General features: G+C 43.6%; 1 protein-coding gene across 1 annotated transcript in view; it reads right to left on the reverse strand.

The window, feature by feature from the left end:
• The window catches only part of SLC25A32 (solute carrier family 25 member 32), a 71648-nt gene that overhangs the window by 49468 nt on the left and 1668 nt on the right, over window positions 1-20512 (reverse strand). The window contains 1 exon segment of the mRNA XM_030217576.1: window positions 2043-2193. Within this exon segment, the coding sequence (XP_030073436.1) occupies window positions 2043-2193 (151 nt within the window).

Raw genomic sequence — 20512 nt, forward strand, 5'->3', positions numbered from 1 at the left:
ATTCTGTTCGCCGCATCTCAAAAAAGATATAGTGGAATTAGAAAAGGTGCAGAGAAGGGCGACGAAAATGATAAAGGGGATGGGATGACTTCCCTATGAGGAAAGACTAAAGGGGCTAGGGCTCTTCAGCTTGGAGAAAAGGCAGCTGAGAGGAGATATGTTAGAGGTCTATAAAATAATGAGTGGAGCTGAACGGGTAGATGTGACGCATCTGTTTATGCTTTCCAAAAATACTAGGACTAGGGGGCATGCGATGAACATAGTAACATAACATAGTAAATGACGGCAGAAAAAGACCTGCATGGTCCATCCAGTCTGCCCAACAAGATAAACTCATATGTGCTACTTTTTGTGTATACCTTACCTTGATTTGTATGAAGCTACAATGTAGTAAATTTAAAACGAATCGCAGAAAATTTTTCTTCACTCAATGTGTAATTAAACTCTGGAATTCGTTGCCAGAGAATGTGGCAAATGTGGTTAGCTTAGCGGAGTTTAAAAAAGGTTTGGACGGCTTCCTAAGGAAAAGTTCATAGACCATTATTAAATGGACTTGGGGAAAATCCACTATTTCTGGATAAGCAGAGTAAAATGTTTTGTACTTTTTTGGAATCTTGCCAGGTACTTGTGACCTGGCTTGGCCACTGTTGGAAACAGGATGCTGGGCTTGATGGACCTTTGGTCTGTCCCAGTATGGCAATACTTATGTACTTTTATAATATTTGAGCCTTGAGTCTGTTACTTATCAGTATAATTTAGGGGTATGGGTTTGGAGCCATAGATAAAGGAACATCTGATTAAATTTCTAAATACCAAAGTGCTACTTTATACTAATTTATACTAAGAGTTCATGTTCCTGATTGCACTGTACACTGTGTTTCTCTCACACAGAATACATCATGATTAAGGGGGAAAAAAAGGAACCTTTTAACTAAGACAGGAGCAGTGGAACATCTTTTTGGTGTGGTGGATGGGTTGGCGGGGGGAATAAAAACGACCTCCACTATCAAGCTCCTAGGCTGGTAATGCCATATGGGACAAAACACTGGTTGGGGCATAGCCCTGATGCTTCATCATATTCCCCTACCTCTGAACTGAGCAATAAGTTTAACTAAAAAAAATGTGGTAACAAAATTGCAAATAAAGACTATTGCATCAGCTTGCTGGTCTTGGGTTAATTTACTGCAAGCTAATTTGGAGGTTCAAAAGTGCTCCCTCTATTGGTAATTTGGGACACACTGCTTGGAGTCAGATACCACCTCTTTGAAAATGGGGGTGCCACAGTTAGGAACAAGTAGGCACTGTTCCTGCCTCCTGACTGAAAGGTAGTGGTGATGGCGGTGGTAGTTAAGGAAGGGCATGGACCTACTGGGCCACTAAGGAGATCTTCCAAAAAGGGTCATTTGAGATAAAGTGCCCCACTTCACCTCAAATGACCCTTTGCTCCTATGCTGCATCTCTACCTCAAGCCCTGAGCTATAGTAAAGATACAGTGCACAAAAGGAGTAAAAAGCAACACCAAATTACTCCCCCCCCCCCCCAACACACACACACACAAGGGGAGTAATTATGGATTCAGTCTTTTGCATGCATTTTGCAGGCCCACCACTTCCGACTTTTCCATGTTTAAAACAAGAAAATCTTACTAAATTGGGAGTAAGATTAGCATGTGAAAATCTGAGTAAACTGCTGTGCTCAAGTGCAGTTCATTATACTAGCCCCGAGCTGCAAGTACAAAGGTGGAGGAAACTGTGGAATCAAAACAAAATCATAACGGTTTAGAACAAGCTCAAAGGCTCACCAGCATTAGCAGAGCATGGATAAAGCTGAAAAGTAAATAGGATGTACGATACTCATGTAAGAGGGAAACAGGTAGATTAAAATGGGCCAGATTTCTTCAACCTTTTTCATGTATTTTTGTTGAAGTGATTCAGGATCCCCACCTACAGTTTAGAAATTAATCCAAAAGGGACTGAAAAAGAAATGATTTTATTCCAAACCAACAATGTCTTGACAGTTCTGAATAGTAAGCTAATACTTACAAGAAAAAATAGAGCCCCCAGGATGCACCTGCACCCCACATGTTTGGAGTTACTCCCTGATAAAGACCCCGCAGACCTTCACGCTTCCAGATAGTGGTGAAACAGTGTACAATCCCATTGTACTTCGGCCTCAATTCCAGTCCATCACTCACTATTAAAAAAAAAAAAAAAAAAAAAAAATCACAAAATATTAAAAGGAATGAATTCCAGAAACAAACAGGACCGTATCTCTACGCTGTGGAAATAACTAAGCACCTTATTAGCTAAAAGAAAAAAATGGAAAAATTAGGATTTACCTGATAATTTTCTTTCCTATAGTCGCAGCAGATGAATCCAGAAACTGGTGGGTTGTATTCACTGATACTCCAGTGACACTGGGGACCAACGGTCCAGTAATGAATGCTGCAGCGGCCTCATGTGAGCCCCTTGCCCACTGTACCACCTCCAGGGTGGCTGATATCGAGCCCAGTACCTGCACATAGTCCCATGCGCAGGAGTCAAGGAAGGCACAACAATCTGCACACCTGACCCAGGAGCATGAGTCTCCTGCCTTCCGGCAAGAAAACACACCCTCGTGCCATGTCGTTGTGGACCCCCAAATATTCCAACGACAGAGGGAGTCAGATGATTTTTTAGAAATCTGATCAACCAGCTGAGAGAGACTGAAGAACTTTGAAAACAAGGGCAGTGGATAGTCAACTCTCCTGTTCTGAGTAGAGTCCAAGATGGCCACCAACTGAGTCAGACGTGTGTGGGAGCTCCTGCATTTACCTGATATGCTGAAGAGAAGAGGCCAGGCCGCTACCGCAGCCTCTCAGCGGCAGAACCCCGTGGTTCAATCCAGCCCCATCAAAGCTTTTTTGCAGCAAACTCTGAACCTAGAGTTGTCAGTGAGCAGCCTGTTTGTTCAGTCTGGGGTGGATGGAGGACCTGGGCAGAACTTTGGGCTGGAAGTTTCTCTTAGCCCCGATGTGAGCCCCTCCCCCGCAGCTAATGGAAGCAGCTCCCCGATGACGGTGTCCTCAGCCCTGTATGCAGAGGAAGTCTCAGGAGCAGTGCGACGAGAGGCAGATTGCGATCCAGGGGGAGTCTCGAGGAGTTTAGAATTACAAACTCCTCCAATAAGTGCTGATGTGGAAATTACAACTCCGGGGGAGATAGAAGCTGCAAGTATAGAGAGAGAACATCCTACTCAGCGTGCTGAGGTACTGAACATCCAATTTACAGCTTTATTATCTAAATCTCCTGAAGTGACTTTGGATAATTTGTGGTGTTTAATAGCTGACTTAGGCAAAGCATTGTGTCCCCAGGTACAAAAAATAAGTAAAGATTTGACAGTCTTAGGAGACAGATGATGGATTAAAATCCGTGATTCAATATATTCAAAAACAAGAAAAAAAATCTTCAACAAATGCAGTTACTTCAAAGTAATATTGTTAAAGATTTAACAAATCTGAGGAGGAAGACAGAAGTACTTGAAAATTACTCTAGAAGTAATAATCTTCGATTTATACATTTTCCTCAACAATTTGCCATCTCCCCTCAGTAAATGTTAAAAAACTACATTAAAGAAATTTTGGGAGTTGGGGAAGAAAGTATTCCCTCCTTCACGCAAGCGTATATTTGCCTACTAAATCTGATGAAAATCAACAAACTCAGGATAAGCAGGCGCTGGATGTCTCTACATTATTAGAAACTTCGGACACAGAACAAGTTAAAGCAGCTCAGCTACCTTGGTGGCTACAGTAGTATTGGCACCGGACAAAATCTGGATATTGAGAATGTTTTTTAAAAATAAGGAAAAGACCTTTAAGGGCTTAAAAATCCAAATTTTCCCAGATGTCTCAAGAGAGATACAGAAAAGATGTCAGCAATTCCTTCAAATTAAATCAGAAGTGCTTCAGTTAGGAGCTACTGTACGTTTTTTCTTAGATATTCATGTAAATGTGTGATCAGATACCGTTCATTTAAATACGTTTATTATGAACCTTCTCAGCTGGCAGCTTTTATAACATCTAAATGAAATAAGGGGATGATTTACCCAGTATTAGCTCTTGTATTGAAAAATAGGATTTAGCCACGTTTGACATAAACGTATTCATAATTTCCTTGATCTCCATGGTTTAGGAATCTTGGACTCTTGATTGTGGACTTGAGTAAGGTTAACAGAAATAATTTTCCTTTTCATTATTACGTCATAAAAATGAATAAAAACAAAACAAAAAAGTAGTAGTAGAAACGATAAGTAGTAGTAGTAGTAGTAAAGTAATGGTATTTTGGGGGGATGAATTCTGTGTTCCAGCTAGACTATTCAGAGCTACCAGGTACTTCTTAGCCAGGATCAGGTGACCCTCAGGGGGAGGAATGCTGGCTTCGGCCTAACCCCTGGTAAGCCTTTTCTTGGTTGAGAGGTGCCCAGCTCTCCCACCGGCTTTCCTTCTAATAAGTTCTGGGAGAAGAGGATATTTCTCTGGTAAGTGAACAAATTTTGCTTGTGCTTTCGGAACTTGAAGATTGGGGTTTAAAGGAGGAACTGTAAGTTAGTGATAGGCTGATATCCTTAATACTTTAGCAAGTTTTAAATTACGGAAAAACTCAAAAAACACTAAGATGGAGTCAGCAGTCCAGCAGCGAGAGGGGTGCTATCCAGTCTTTTGCATTGAGTGTCACATGTATGATTATCTCCCAATTGGTGAGGTGTCATATGTGTGTGCCCGATGCAAAGAGCTCCTAGCTCTCAGAGAACGTGTCCGTTCCCTTGAGGCTAGAGTAGCAGACTTGATGGAGCTGAGGGAGACAGAGAGGTACATAGAGGAGACCTACAGGGATGTTGTAGAGAAGTTCCACCTCCAGTCAGGTAGCCCCTGTGCTACCTTGGAGGAGGGAGGTCTCCTAGAAGGAGAGCATCACCCTGGTGAAGTAGGAAGTACTCCTGTAGCCAGGACCTGCCCACCAGGGGATGTATTATCCTTTCGCACCGAGGATATATCTCCAAATGTTGCCCGGGAGGGAAAGGTTAGGACAGCTGTTGTACTTGGTGATTCGATCATTAGGCATATAGATAGCTGGGTGGCTGGTGGACGTGAGGATCGCCTGGTGACTTGCCTGCCTGGTGCGAAGGTGGCGGACCTCACGTGTCACCTAGATAGGATTCTAGATAGTGCTGGGGAGGAGTCCGCTGTCTTGGTACATGTGGGTACCAATGACATAGGAAAATGTGGGAGAGAGGTTCTGGAAGCAAAATTTAGGCTCTTAGGTAGAAAGCTGAAATCCAGATCCTCCAGGGTAGCATTTTCTGAAATGCTACCTGTGCCACGCGCAGGGCCCAAGAGACAGGCAGAGCTCCAGAGTCTCAATGCGTGGATGAGACGATGGTGCAGGGAGGAGGGCTTTAGATTTGTTAGGAACTGGGCAACATTCTGGGGAAGGGGGAGCCTATTCCGAAAGGATGGGCTCCATCTTAACCAGAGTGGGACCAGGCTGCTGGCATCGGCGTTTAAGAAGGAGATAGAGCAGCTTTTAAACTAGAAATGGGGGGAAGGCCGACAGTCGCTCAAAAGAGCATGGTTCGGGATAAGGTATCATTCAAAGATATCACCATAACAGGGAAGATAGAGTATCCTGATAGTGAGGTTGCAAAAGAGATTGTAGTAGATCGGGTATCTTTAAATAACAATAAAAATCAGACAAAAGATTGCCAATTAATACTGTCAAGTACTAAGCATGATGTACTTAGGAACAACAAACATAGTTTGAAATGTCTATATGCGAATGCCAGGAGCCTAAGAAATAAGATGGGGGAGTTAGAATATATTGCACTAAATGAAAAATTAGATATAATAGGCATCTCTGAGACCTGGTGAAAGGAGGATAACCAGTGGGACACTGTCATACCGGGGTACAAATTATATCGTAGTGATAGGGTGAATCGGATTGGTGGAGGGGTAGCATTGTATATTAACGAGAGCCTTGAATCAAATAGATTGAAAATTCTGCAGGAAGCAAAACACTCCTTGGAATCACTGTGGATTGAAATTCCATGTGCAAAGGGGAAAAGGATAGTGATAGGAGTGTACTACCGTCCGCCTGGCCAGGACGAACAGACGGATGCGGAAATGTTAAAGGAAATCAGGGACGCAAACAAACTGGGCAACACAATAATAATGGGGGATTTCAATTACCCGCATATAGACTGGGTTAATGTAACATCTGTACACGCAAGGGACATAAGATTTCTTGATGAAATCAAGGACAGCTTCATGGAACAGCTAGTTCAGGAGCCGACAAGAGAAGGAAAAATACTAGACTTAGTCCTTAGTGGTGCTCATGATCTAGTGCAGGGGGTAACGATACGAGGGCCGCTTGATAACAGTGATCATAATATGATCGGTTTTGATATTGGCATTGAAGGAAGTGAAACTAGGAAATCAAGTACGCTAGCGTTTAACTATAGAAAAGGTGATTACGACAAAATGAGAAAAATGGTGAAAAAAAGACTGAAAGGAGCAGCTCGCAGAGTAAAAAACTTGCATCAGGCGTGGATGCTGTTTAAAAACACCATCCTGGAGGTTCAGGACAAATATATTCCACGTATTAGAAAAAAGGGAAAAAAGACTAAACGTCAGCCGGCGTGGCTAAACAGTAAGATAAAGGAAATCATTAGAGCCAAAAAACAATCCTTCAGAAAGTGGAGAAGAGAACCAACTGAAAGTAACAGGATAGATCATAAGGAATGCCAAGCCAAATGCAAAGCGGAGATAAGGAGGGCAAAAAAGGACTTTGAGAAGAAATTAGCGTTGGAAGCAAAAATACATAGTAAAAACTTTTTTAGATACATTAAAAGCAGGAAACCGGCCAAAGAGTCGGTTGGGCCGCTGGACGAAAATGGTGTTAAAGGGGCGATCAAGGAGGACAAAGCCGTAGCGGAGAAATTAAATGAATTCTTTGCTTCGGTCTTCACCGAGGAGGATTTGGGGGGGGACACCGGTGCCGGAAAGAATATTTGAAGCGGGGGAGTCGGAGAAACTAAACAAATTCTCTGTAACCTTGGAGGATGTAATGGGTCAGTTCAGCAAGCTGAAGAGTAGTAAATCACCGGGACCTGATGGTATTCATCCCAGAGTATTAATAGAACTAAAAAATGAACTTGCGGAGCTACTGTTAGAAATATGCAATCTGTCCCTAAAATCGAGTGTAATACCGGAAGACTGGAGGGTAGCCAATGTTACTCCGATTTTTAAGAAAGGTTCCAGAGGAGATCCGGGAAATTATAGACCGGTGAGTCTGACGTCAGTGCCGGGCAAGATGGTGGAGGCTATTATTAAGAATAAAATTGCAGAGCATATACAAAAACATGGACTGATGAGACAAAGTCAGCACGGATTTAGTGAAGGGAAGTCTTGCCTCACCAATCTAATGCATTTTTTTGAGGGGGTAAGCAAACATGTGGACAATGGGGAGCCGGTTGATATTGTATATCTGGATTTTCAGAAGGCGTTTGACAAAGTGCCGCACGAAAGACTCCTGAAGAAATTGCAGAGTCATGGAATCGGAGGTAGGGTATTATTATGGATTAAGAACTGGTTGAAAGATAGGAAGCAGAGAGTAGGATTGCGTGGCCAGTATTCTCAGTGGAGGAGGGTAGTTAGTGGGGTCCCGCAGGGGTCTGTGCTGGGTCCGTTGCTTTTTAATGTATTTATAAATGACCTAGAGATGGGAATAACTAGTGAGGTAATTAAATTCGCCGATGACACAAAATTATTCAGGGTCGTCAAGTCGCAGGAGGAATGTGAACGATTACAGGAGGACCTTGTGAGACTGGGAGAATGGGCGTGCAAGTGGCAGATGAAGTTCAATGTTGACAAGTGCAAAGTGATGCATGTGGGTAAGAGGAACCCGAATTATAGCTACGTCTTGCAAGGTTCCGCGTTAGGAGTTACGGATCAAGAAAGGGATCTGGGTGTCGTCGTCGATGATACGCTGAAACCTTCTGCTCAGTGTGCTGCTGCGGCTAGGAAAGCGAATAGAATGTTGGGTGTTATTAGGAAGGGTATGGAGTCCAGGTGTGCGGATGTTATAATGCCGTTGTATCGCTCCATGGTGCGACCGCACCTGGAGTATTGTGTTCAGTACTGGTCTCCGTATCTCAAAAAAGATATAGTAGAATTGGAAAAGGTACAGCGAAGGGCGACGAAAATGATAGTGGGGATGGGACGACTTTCCTATGAAGAGAGGCTGAGAAGGCTAGGGCTTTTCAGCTTGGAGAAGAGACGGCTGAGGGGAGATATGATAGAAGTGTATAAAATAATGAGTGGAATGGATCGGGTGGATGTGAAGCGACTGTTCACGCTATCCAAAAATACTAGGACTAGAGGGCATGAGTTGAAGCTACAGTGTGGTAAATTTAAAACGAATCGGAGAAAATTTTTCTTCACCCAACGTGTAATTAGACTCTGGAATTCATTGCCGGAGAACGTGGTACGGGCGGTTAGCTTGACGGAGTTTAAAAAGGGGTTAGATAGATTCCTAAAGGACAAGTCCATAGACCGCTATTAAATGGACTGGAAAAATTCCTCATTTTTAGGTATAACTTGTCTGGAATGTTTTTACGTTTGGGGAGCGTGCCAGGTGCCCTTGACCTGGATTGGCCACTGTCGGTGACAGGATGCTGGGCTAGATGGACCTTTGGTCTTTCCCAGTATGGCACTACTTATGTACTTATGTACTTATGTTCTGAATCTGCCTGGATCAGCCAATTGTTAAGATATGGATGTACTCTCTCAACGTAGAAACACAGCCATCACCACCATTACTTTGGAAAAGGTGCATGGCACCATGGCCAGTCCAAACAGCAAGGTTCGGAGCTGGAATTATCGACCCAGGACCGTAAAACACAAAAATCATTGATGAGGGGGCCAAATGGGAATATGCAAATAAGCCTCTGAGATCCATCGCCGTGAGGAACTCCCTCGGCTGGACTGCCGCCACAACAGATCTAATGTTTCCATGTAGAAATGCCTCACTCGCAGAAACTCGTTTACCTTCTGCAAGTTGAGAACCAGTCTGAAGGAACCTCCTTTGCGGGGCACCACAAAATAGATTGAATACTGGCCTGAGTGAAGCTCGATGGGAGCTGTGATGCCCATTCTGCACAACTCCAGCAGAGACTGCAAGGTGTCGTTTACTGTCACCCACTTGGTGGCTGTGGCACACTGCAATACCAAAATGGCATCTCCCACGGGCGTGAAAAATTCTAGCTTGTACCCGTCTCTGATCAACTCTAGAACCCACTGGTCCGAAGTAATGTTGGCCCACTCTTTGTTGAAAAGAGTCAGTTGATCACCTATCTGAGTAACGGAAGAGTGGTCCGGCAACCCATCATTGCATAGAGTGCCCCTGCCACAGGCCTGCTCCTGAGGGCTTCTTGTCAGAACGAAAGGAAGAGTGCTGCTGATATCTGGGACGCTGAAAAGAGGATGAGGCCCGCCCAGGCCAATATCTTCGGGCCTCATGAAATCAAGGCTTCAAAGAGGAGGCCCAGGCAGAAGCCTTGGGCTTATGCTTTGGAAGGCGCTGGGATTTGGAATCCTAAGTCCTTAACAATCTTTTCAAAGTCCTCACCGAACAACAGCTTCCCCCCAAAAGGGCAACTTAGTGAGCCGCTGCTTAGAGGCCATATCCGTTGACCAATGGGAAAGCAACAGTAAAAATCTAGAAGCAACAACCAAAGGCATCTGCTTGGTGGATCCTCTCAATGAACCATAGAGAGCATCCGCTAAATAGGCCAGCACCAATTCCATACACGGAGCAAAGACTGGCAGGGAGGAGACTCTAGATTCTGCTCGACTGCCTGTTGGAGCCAGGACAAACAAATCCTGGTCGCATATGAGCTACAAATGGCGGCCTGTAGCACCAGAGCCAACATCTCAAAAGATCACTTCAAAGAAGCCTCCAGACGGCAGTCCTGCATATCTTTCAATGCAACACCCCCCCCTTCCACTGGAAGGGTGGTCTTCTTGGTGACAGCAGTCACCAGGGCATCCACCTTGGGCAAAGCAATATTGTCAAGGCGAGTTTCACCCACCAGCTAAAGATGAGGCATAGTTCTCACCACCTTAAGGCTTCTATCTGGATCCATCCACTGAACCGTAATAAGCTCCTGGATGGCCTTCTGAACTGAAAAGGCTCTAGCAGGTTGCCTAGTACTACCCATCTTGACATTAACTGTCATGGCATTCACCTAAGGCGTCCGCAATGAGGGAGGGGAGCTCATCCTGATTAAAAATGTGAACGGCCTTAGGGCCGTCCTACTCATCCTAAAAGAAGCTCACCCTCCTCCACATCCTCATCTAGAAGGCCTAGAGGACTCCCCCAAGCCCAAAAATAAATATTGAGGGGAATGAGGCCACATGCAGCCCACGTCAGATACAGAGGATATCCTTCTATGCTTAAGCACAGGATTATCCAGAGGAACCGACTCCAATACATCTCCATTCACCAAAGACAGGAACAGGAAGGAGCTTATACCCTACTAATCTGGCACATCAACCTTCTGTTAGGCTAATTCGTAGATTTTTCGTAGATTTCTAGTTTCAAAGCAGGGAGGTATTGGTCTCTTTTTCTATGGAGGGGTCTGAAACTTGAGTCTCTGTTATAGAAATGATAAGTAGTAGTAGCGTTTCATTGAGCTTGTATTTAAAATAACCCTTTTAATCTGTGCTGTTTTCTCTCCAGCCCCCAGTGAAAGAGCATGAGTCTATTTCCACCTATAGTAGTAGTTAATAATCTCTACTTTGGATCCTAGAAGAAAAAAAGTGTGCCGACTTACCTGGAATTTAAACAGTAGGAGTTGGAGTTGGAAAAAGTAAACATGTAGTGACTCAGACTCCAGCTCCAAAATAAAAATAAAAAAAATATATAGTAAATTTATCATTTTATAATTATATATATTTTTGTTAAGATTCTTTGTTCACACTTCAAATAAATATATTTTGTGGTCCATTAGTCCCAATTTTTTACATAAAGCAATATTTTTGCAAACTCTTCATTGGCTACCAGTACAATACAGGGCCAAATTTAAAACTCTATGTCTGATATTCAAGACCCTGAACGGAAATGGCCCTGAGTACCTGAAAAATAGGATGATCCTCCACACACCGCCAAGGACACTAAGGTCCTCCCAAGGACTTTCACTAACCACACCCTCTCCAAAAGACATTACACGATGTGATACCCGCAAGCGAGCCTTCTCCGGAGTAGCCCCCACACTCTGGAATGCACTGCCTGAAAGGCTGCGCTTAACACAAGACTATCTCTACTTCAGGAAGCAGGTGAAAGCTTGGCTCTTCAACCAGACCTTTACTGGAAGAAGTAACTAACTCGCTGGTCTCACTCACGCACACAAGGAATACTCAGGCTGCATATACTGCCGCAGGACATGTTTATCCACTCCTAACTCTAGCTGAGATAACATTTAACCATATCTCTGACCTCATGTGCAACTTTCTTTAAATCAATCACCTTACTTTCTAAGTCTTCCTACTTTCTTACCCTTCTATATGTTACATCTTTGCTTTACCCTTCGCTATCACCTATAATGTTCTATTACATATTGTGTTGACATTGTAAATAGTACACCATGCCATACTTTGTATTGTTTTTTAATTGTCTTTTGCTCATGCTTGAGCTATTCTTACTGTACACTGCCTTGAGTGAATTCCTTCAAAAAGGCGGTAAATAAATCCTAATAAATAAATATCCTATGTTTCTGGAATTAATCAAATTTCTCTTAGATTTACTATACGTAGTAGGAATTGGATTCGGAAAATAGAAAAACAGAGGAGCTGGAATGTAAGGTTTGGTGTACCAACTCCACAGTCCTGGTCCTACCTTATCTCCTGTTTTTCTGAAGGGACTTTGGCTTTAGCTCCCCCCCTCCCCCAGGGCTTCTTTTACAAAGCCGCGCTAGTGATTCCTACGCATCAAACAAGAAGAAGGCCACAGGAATTGAAAGGGCTTCCTCTCCCCCTCGCCAGGAATTTGACACACCTTCTGCTGCCTGACCACCTGGTGAAAAGGCTCAGCCTGCTCCGGAGGGAGTGCATCATCCAAGCTGGACAGTTGCCTCACCGAGTTCCGCAAGTGGACGCTCATGAAGAGCTGGTAAGTCTGGATCTTGACAGCGAGCATAGCAGCCTGATACGTCTTCCTCCCAAAAGAGTCCAAGGTTCTAGATTCTCTGTCTGGGACCGAGGCATAGTCCCTAGTGCTCTTGGCTCTTTTGAGAGCAGAGTCCACCACGATGGAATTGTGAGGTAGCTGAGACCTCATCAAACCAGGTTCACCATGGATCCGATATTGGGATTCAGCTTTTTTCGGGATCACAGGATTAGACAGAGGGAACGACCATTCGCATAAGGACTTCCCTCAGTACATTATGCAAAAGAGCCGTTGCAGCCTCTCTAGGCGGAGAAGGATAATCCAGGACCTCAAGCATCTCAGCCCTGGGCTCATCCTCAACCTCCATAGGGAAGGGAATAGCCACAGCCATTTCCCAGACAAAGGAGGTAAAGGATAGACTCTCCGGTGGAGAAAGTCTCCTTTCTGGTGGAGGGGAAGGTTCAGAGGGAATCCTATAGGACTCGTCAGAAGAAAAGTACCTGGGATCTTCCTCCTCCTTCCACAAACGCTTATCTTCAGTATCAGACAAGACATCCCTCAGAGCAGTCCGAAACTGAGCCTGCCTCAACGCCGAGAAGCGACGTCCTCGATGACGGTGCCGAGAAGTCGACGCCCACGTGGATGCAGTGAAGCTTCCTCCACCAACGTCGAAGGGGAGTCAACCTGGGTGGCAGCCGACACAGATGCCGCAGGCGGCAGCGAGGTCAGGGACCTCACCACAGGCGAAGGGCCAGATGCCGCTGCAGCAGACGGTACGGAAGGCGCAAGCACCCCCGACACCAAAGCAGACTGGCACAGCAATCCTTCCAGAAGCTCTGGAAGCAGGGCCCTGATGCACTTGTCGAGAACTGCCATCAGACAAGGCTGTGGGGTCGGTAAAGGAGCCGGTGGCAGAATCTATCAAGGCTCGGGAGCAGGTACCGGGCTGCCAGAAGACAGACGCATCAGCACCTCCTGAATAGAGGGGGAGTGATCCTCTCAGCACCAACGCTTCTCGGGTGCCGATTCCCTCGACGCCCCAGAGCTCCTGGCACCATGTGTCGAAGGAGAACAATGACGGTGCTTCTTCGCCTTCACTCGACGCTCGTCATTGAGACTCCTTGGTACCGATGAGGACATGGAATCCTCACGCCTCCTCGGGGCCAGATCTGACGAAGGTCAGTCCAGGGGGGCCTGCATAGCAGGAGGCCTCGAGGCAGGTGGAGACCCACTCGATGTCTCACTGCTCCCAGTGCGAATTGGTCCTTCAGCAGCCATTACCTCCGCTCCCGACGTCGATGCTTCCCTCAATGTCAATGTCAACGTCGAAGGACCGGACTGAGCCCCAAAAAGCTTTTCTCGTTGGGCTTCTCAAGACACTTGGGTCCGTTTCTTCATACGAAGACACAGACTACAAGCAGCTGGGCTATGGTCAGCCCCAAGGCACTGGATACACCAGGTGTGGGTATCAGTACCTGAGATGGTCCGGTTGCAACGAGTACAATGTTTGAAGCCGCTGGGTGTCTTCGATGACATGGAAGGAAAAACGGCTTCAGCGAAATCAAAAGACGCAATTGTGCCTGTAAACCGAAAAAAGGGCACAAAAAAGAAAGGGGATAACCTGACCGCGTCGAAAAACAAAGGAAACTTGAAAAGGAGACAAACTAAGACAGTACGGAAACTTTTTTTTTTTAACTGACAATTGTAAGTAAATAAGGAAATAATTAGCAACAAATAGCGAAAAAATTTCGAAGACTCTTTTCCTGGGCCTGAAAGGAGCGGAGATCAAAACCTACCGCACCTCAACACAGAAAAACTGAGGGAACGCGTTCACGCAACAGGCAGGAAATCAGTCTGCGCATGTGCGGGGTGCGCACTGCACGCATGCCAGAAGAGTCTGGCAAAAAAAAAAAATTATATTTTGCTTTCAAAATGCCGATTTCTGGGCTGACGTGGACATTGAACCACATGTGAGAACAAGCAGCCTGCTTGTCCTCGGAGAACTAGGTATCATTGTAGATAATATGCTGAAAGCTTCTGCTCAGTGTGTAGCAGCAGCCAAAAAAGCAAATAGGATGCTAGGAATTATTAGGAAATGGAAGGGATGATGAATAAGACAGAAAAATACTATAATATCTTTGTATCGCTCCATGGTGCGTCTACATAAGTACATAAGTATTGTCATACTGGGAAAGACCAAAGGTCCATCTAGCCCAGCATCCTGTTTCCAACAGTGGCCAATCCAGGTCACAAATACCCGGCAAGATCCCAAAAATGTACAAAACATTTTATACTGCTTATCCCAGAAATAGTGGATTTTCCCCAACTCCATTTAATAACGGTCTATGGACTTTTCCTTTAGGAAGCCATCCAAACCTTTTTTTAAACTCCGCTAAGCTAACCGCCTTTACCACATTCTCTGGCAGCGAATTCCAGAGTTTAATTACACGTTGAGTGAAGAAAAAGTTTCTCTGATTCATTTTAAATTTACTACATTGTAGCTTCATCGCATGCCCCCTAGTCCTAGTATTTTTGGAAAGCATGAACAGACGCTTCACATCTACCTGTTCAACTCCACTCATTAGACCTCTATCATATCTCTCCTCAGCTGCCTTTTCTCCAAGCTGAAGAGCCCTAGCCACTTTAGCCTTTCCTCATAGGGAAGTCTTCCCATCCCCGTTATCATTTTTGTCGCCCTTCTCTGCACCTTTTCTAATTCCACTATATCTTTTTTGAGATGCGGCAACCAGAATTGAACACAATATTCAAGGTGCACTCGCATCATGGAGCGATACAAGGGCATTATAACATCCTCATTTTTGTTTTCCATTCCTTTCCTAATACCTAACATTCTAATTGCTTTCTTAGCCGCAGCAGCACACTGAGCAGAAGGTTTCAACGTATCATTGACGACGACAACCTAGATCCCTTTCTTGGTCGGTGACTCCTAACGTGGAACCTTGCATGGCGTAGCTATAATTCGGGTTCCTCTTTCACACATGCATCACTTTGCATTTGCTCACGATAAACATCATCTGCCATTTAGACGCCCAGTCTCGTAAGGTCTTCTTGTAATTTTTCACAATCCTCCCACGATTTAATGACTTTGAATAACTTTGTGTCATCAGCAAATTTAATTACCTCACTAGTTACTCCCATCTCTAGGTCATTTATAAATATGTTAAAAAGCAGCGGTCCCAGCACAGAGCCCTGGGAACCCCACTACCTACCCTTCTCCATATAACCCTACTCTCTGTTTTCTATCTTTTAACCAGTTTTTAATCCACAATAGAACACTACCTCCTATCCCAAGACTCTCCAGTTTCCTCTGGAGTCTTTCATGAGGTACTTTGTCAAACGCCTTCTGAAAATCCAGATACACAATATCAACCGGCTCCCCTTTATCCACATGTTTGTTCACCCCTTCAAATAAATGTAGTAGATTGGTGAGGCAAGATTTCCCTTCACTAAATCCATGTTGACTTTGTCTCATTAATCCATGCTTTTGAATATGCTCTTTAATTTTGTTCTTAATAATATTCTCTACCATTTTGCCCAGCACTGACATCAGACTCACCGGTCTATAATTTCCCGGTTCTCCTCTGGAACCTTTTTTAAAAAAGCGGCGTTAACATTGGCCACCCTCCAATCTTCCAGTACCACACTCGATTTTAAGGATAAAGTACATATTTCTAACAATAGTTCCGCAAGCTCATTTTTCAGTTCTATCAGTACTCTGGGATGAATACCATCCGGTCCAGGAGATTTGCTACTCTTCAGTTTGTAGAACTGCCCCACTACATCCTCCAGGTTTACAGAGAATTGCGTTCAGTTCTGATCACTGTATCTCAAAAAAGATATAGCAGAATTAGAAAAGGTTCAAAGAAGAGCTACCAAAATAATAAAGGGGATGGAACACCTCTCGTATGAGGAAAGGCTAAAGAGGCTATGAGGGAAAGACGAACCCGAACTATAGCTACGTAATGGAAGGAGTCACCGACCAAGAAAGGGATCTCGGCATCATTGTTGATGATATTTTAAAACCGTGTGCTCAGTGTGCTGCAGCGGTGGTTAAGATAGCAAATAGAATATTAGATATTATTTGGAAAGGAATGGAAAACAAAAGTGTGGACATTATAATGCCTTTGTCATCAGTCCATGGTGCGACCACACCTCAAATATTATGTTCAATTCTGGTCGCTGGATCTCAAAAAAGATATAGGGGAATTAGAAAATGTACAGAGAAAGGCGATGAAAATGATAAGGGGATGGGACGACTTCCCTATGAGGAAAGGCTGAAGCATCTAGGGCTCTTCAGCTTGGAGAAAAGACGGCTGAGGGGAGATATGATAGAGGTCTATAAAATAATGAGCGGAGTAGAACAGGTAGACATTAATCGTTTGTTTACTCTTTCCAAAAATACTAGGGCTAGGGGGCATGCGATGAAGCTTCAAAGTAGTAAATTTAATACGAATCGGAGAAAAATTTTCTTTACTCAACATGTAATTAAACTCTGGAATTTGTTGCCAGAGAATGTGGTAAAGGCGGTTAGCTTAGCTGGGTTGAAAAAAGATTTGGACAGCTTCCTAAAGGAAAATTCCATAGGCCAATATTAAATTGACTTGGGGAAAATCCACTGCTTATTTCTGGGATAAGCAGCATAAAATGTATTGAACTTTTTTGGGATCTTGCCAGATATTTGTGACTTGGATTGGCCACTGTTGGAAACAGGATGCTGGTTTTGATGGACCTTTGGTCTGTCCCAGTGTGGCAAAGATTCAAGTGCTGAATATAGAGATTTTTTAAACAGCAAAACATTTATCATTTTGTTTTGGAAAAGGCCATTTTTTAGATGTTGCTATACTCAATGTGTCTATCTTTTTGGACCATTTTCAACAAAAAAATAAAAACGCCCAAAGTCAAACCATTAGGGTGTAGGAGTCGCCAGTATTCTTAGTAAGCTAGCCAAACAGACATCCCAGCAGAGCAGTGGGGCACCCTAGGGGACACTGCAGTGGACTTCACATAAAAGCTCCCAGGTACACACCTCACCCGTACCCCCTTATATAGTATGTTGAGCCCTTCAAAACCCACCAGAAACTTACTGTATCCAACTATACACCACTACAATAGCCCTTATGTCTGCTGGCATCACCTATATGTGAGTACAGTAGGTTTTTGGTGGGTTTTATAGGGGCTGACACTTTCCACCACAAGAGTAAAAGCTGGAGTGGATTAGGGCTCTGGGACCCCTTCTCCATAGTGCACTACACTGACCACTAGGCTACTCTAAGGACCTGCTTGCTGTCTAATAGGAATGGCCATAGCATCTGAGGCTGTCACAGAAGTTGGTATGTACTGTTTCTTTCACATATTTGGGGGATGGAAGGGAGTCAATGACCACTGGGGAATTAAAGGGGGTGTAATTCCTTTATTCCTCCAGTGGTCATCTGGGGCCCTTTTTTGTGGCTTAGTCATTATTAAAACAAGGTCTAGCTCAAAATGTCTTAGTTTTAGTTCTGATGTTTCTGTTTTGTTCCATTATGGCAGAAAAACGCTCAAGTGCCGCCCCCAACACACCCCCTTGTGATTTAAAGTACTGCGGACGAACAACATAGAAAAATGTTTAGAAACTGGGTTTTAAAAATAGCAATTTAAACATCTTGGCACGCAAAATGTTCAAATGCCACTTTATGCCACTTTTAAATGTTTTTCTGATTCAAAAATTAGCCCCTTAGTAACCTATGGAACTTTGTAATTTTTATTTATTTATTAATACATTTATTAGGATTTATTTACCGCCTTTTTGAAGGAATTCACTCAAGGCGGTGTACAGTAAGACTAGATCAAACATGAGCAATAGGCAATTCGAGCAGTAAAAATATTCGAACAATACAAAGTATGGCATGGTATACTACTTGCAATGACAACACAATATGTACTAACATTATAACTGGTAGTGAAGGGTAAGGCAAAGTTGTAACATATAGATGAGTAAGAAAGTATGAAGAATTATAAAGATGATTGATTTTAAGAAAGTTGCACATGAGGTCAGAGAAATGGTTAAATATTATCTCAGCTAGGGTAGGAGTGGATAAACATGTCCCGCTGCAGTATGTGCAGCGCGAGTCAATCCTTGTGTGTGTGAGTGAGACTAACAAGTTAGTTACTTCTTCCATTAAAGGCTTGGTTGAAGAGCCAAGCTTTCACCTTACTGAAGTAGAGGTAGTCTTGTGTTAAGCGGAGCCTTTCAGGCAATGCATTCCAGAGTGTAGGGGCTAACCCGGAGAAGGCTCGCTTGCAGGTATCACGTCGTGTAATGTCTTTTGGAGAGGGTGTAGTTAGTGAAAGTCCTTGGGAGGACCTTAGTGGTGTGTGGAGGATCATCGTATTCTTCAGATACTCGGAGCCATTTCCTTTCAGGGCCTTGAAGATCAGAGTTTTAAATTTAGCCCTGTATTGTACTGGTAGCCAATGAAGTTTTTGCAAACAAATGGTGTGATGTGGTCACGTCGCTTGCAACCTTTTATGAGTCTTGCTGCTGCATTCTGAATCAACTGGAGCTGGTGCAAGCCCTTTGTAGTCAGACCATTGTATAGTGCATTGATGTTACCATGGCATGCACACTGGGATAACATTTACCTTCTCAACGTAAGGAGAGAGGCAGGGTAACTGTCACAAATAGTAGAAGCAGCTCTTGAAGGTTGATTGGGTTTGGGGAATCAGAGTAAGCGTTGAATCTAACTGTACTCCAAGGTTCCTGACTTGTGATTTGAGGGGGAGTTCATACTTCCCAAAAGGGATTTTGATGTCAGGTCCGCTTGTGTTAGAGACCCAGATAAGCTCGGTTTTACTTGGGTTCAGGCAAAGTTTGTTGTGTTTAGCCCATTCTTGAATTGATGTTAGAAAAGTGATCAGTAATGTAAGTCTAAGTGCTTTGAAAATTATCCCCTTAATGTTATAAAATATAGACTAGAAAAAGGGCTTTTCTGGACATTCGGATATGGGCAAATACTTTTAGCCCCAGTAAGCAGGGAGGGAGAAGGAGAGGAAAAAAACAACACAACAACCAAAAACAAACAAACAACCAACCAACCAAACAAACCCTTGTGCCTTTCAGTGACTGGATTGCTGAAAGGAAAGACTTAACAATATGCAGGAAATAACGGAGTAGCATACTGGTAATAATACAGGGCTGACAACCAATCAGTTCAAATCCCACTGCTGCTCCTTATGATCTTGGACAAGGTACTTAACCCTTCATTGCCTCAGGGGTCCTTTTATCAAGCTGCAGTAAGCACTAATGTGTGCTTACTGCACCTTAAGAGGACTTACCACAGGACATGCTGAGATATCCTGTGGCAATTTTGCATTGTGGGTGTGCAAACCACATGCAGTCAGAGGGAGTGTGTATAAGCTGGTGGAGAGTGGGCATTTCTGCGTTTTTCGGCATGACTGCACTACTACACGCCGATTAGCCTTACTGCATACAAAATAAGTGTTTGTAAGTGCTCACCCACTAATTTTTGTTGATGACCATGTGCTAATGGCAATATTGATGTATGGCGATAAATTCAACAAATGGAAAATTGGCTATGTCTGGCTGTGCTAAGGTTATCAATAGAAATCAAACAAAATAAAACATGGAAAAGAAAATAAGATGATACCTTTTTTATTGGACATAACTTAATACATTTCTTGATTAGCTTTCGAAGGTTGCCCTTCTTCGTCAGATCGGAAATAAGCAAATGTGGTAGCAAATAGTATATATAAGAGAAACATCAAAGCATTACTTTGACAGTCTGACAGAGTGGGAGGGTGGGGCTATGCATGGGGACATCATTTCATTGATATTCTAACAGGATGGGTGTTGGTAGGTGAGAGGAGGGTAATAAACAGAGAAATAAAGCTTTATGGTTTATAATGGGTTAGAAAACCCAGATCCTTATTAAGTCCTGTTTGTTGGGTGTCAAAATATTCAATCATTCTTATTTCAAAGGTCTTATGTTCCTGTATTGTTTTAAAATTACCTTTCAGTATTCTTACTGTGAAATCACTGTTGCAGTGTTCTGGTCTTGTAAAGTGTTGGCCCACAGGGGTGGGGGCTTGACTGGCACCTGCTATTTTCATGTGATGTCTGTGCAGATTGAATCTTAAGCATCTGGCCTGTTTCTCCAATATAGCATCCTTCATTACATTTTTTACACTGAACGATATATACCACATTGGAAGATGAGCATGTAAAATAGTCCTTTATGTTGAATATTTTTCCCTTGTGAATGACTGTGGGGTCTTGTGAAATGTTTTGGCAT

This window comes from Microcaecilia unicolor, chromosome 1 (genome assembly GCF_901765095.1).
Source record: "Microcaecilia unicolor chromosome 1, aMicUni1.1, whole genome shotgun sequence".
In the NCBI taxonomy this organism is placed as follows: Eukaryota; Metazoa; Chordata; class Amphibia; order Gymnophiona; family Siphonopidae; genus Microcaecilia; species Microcaecilia unicolor.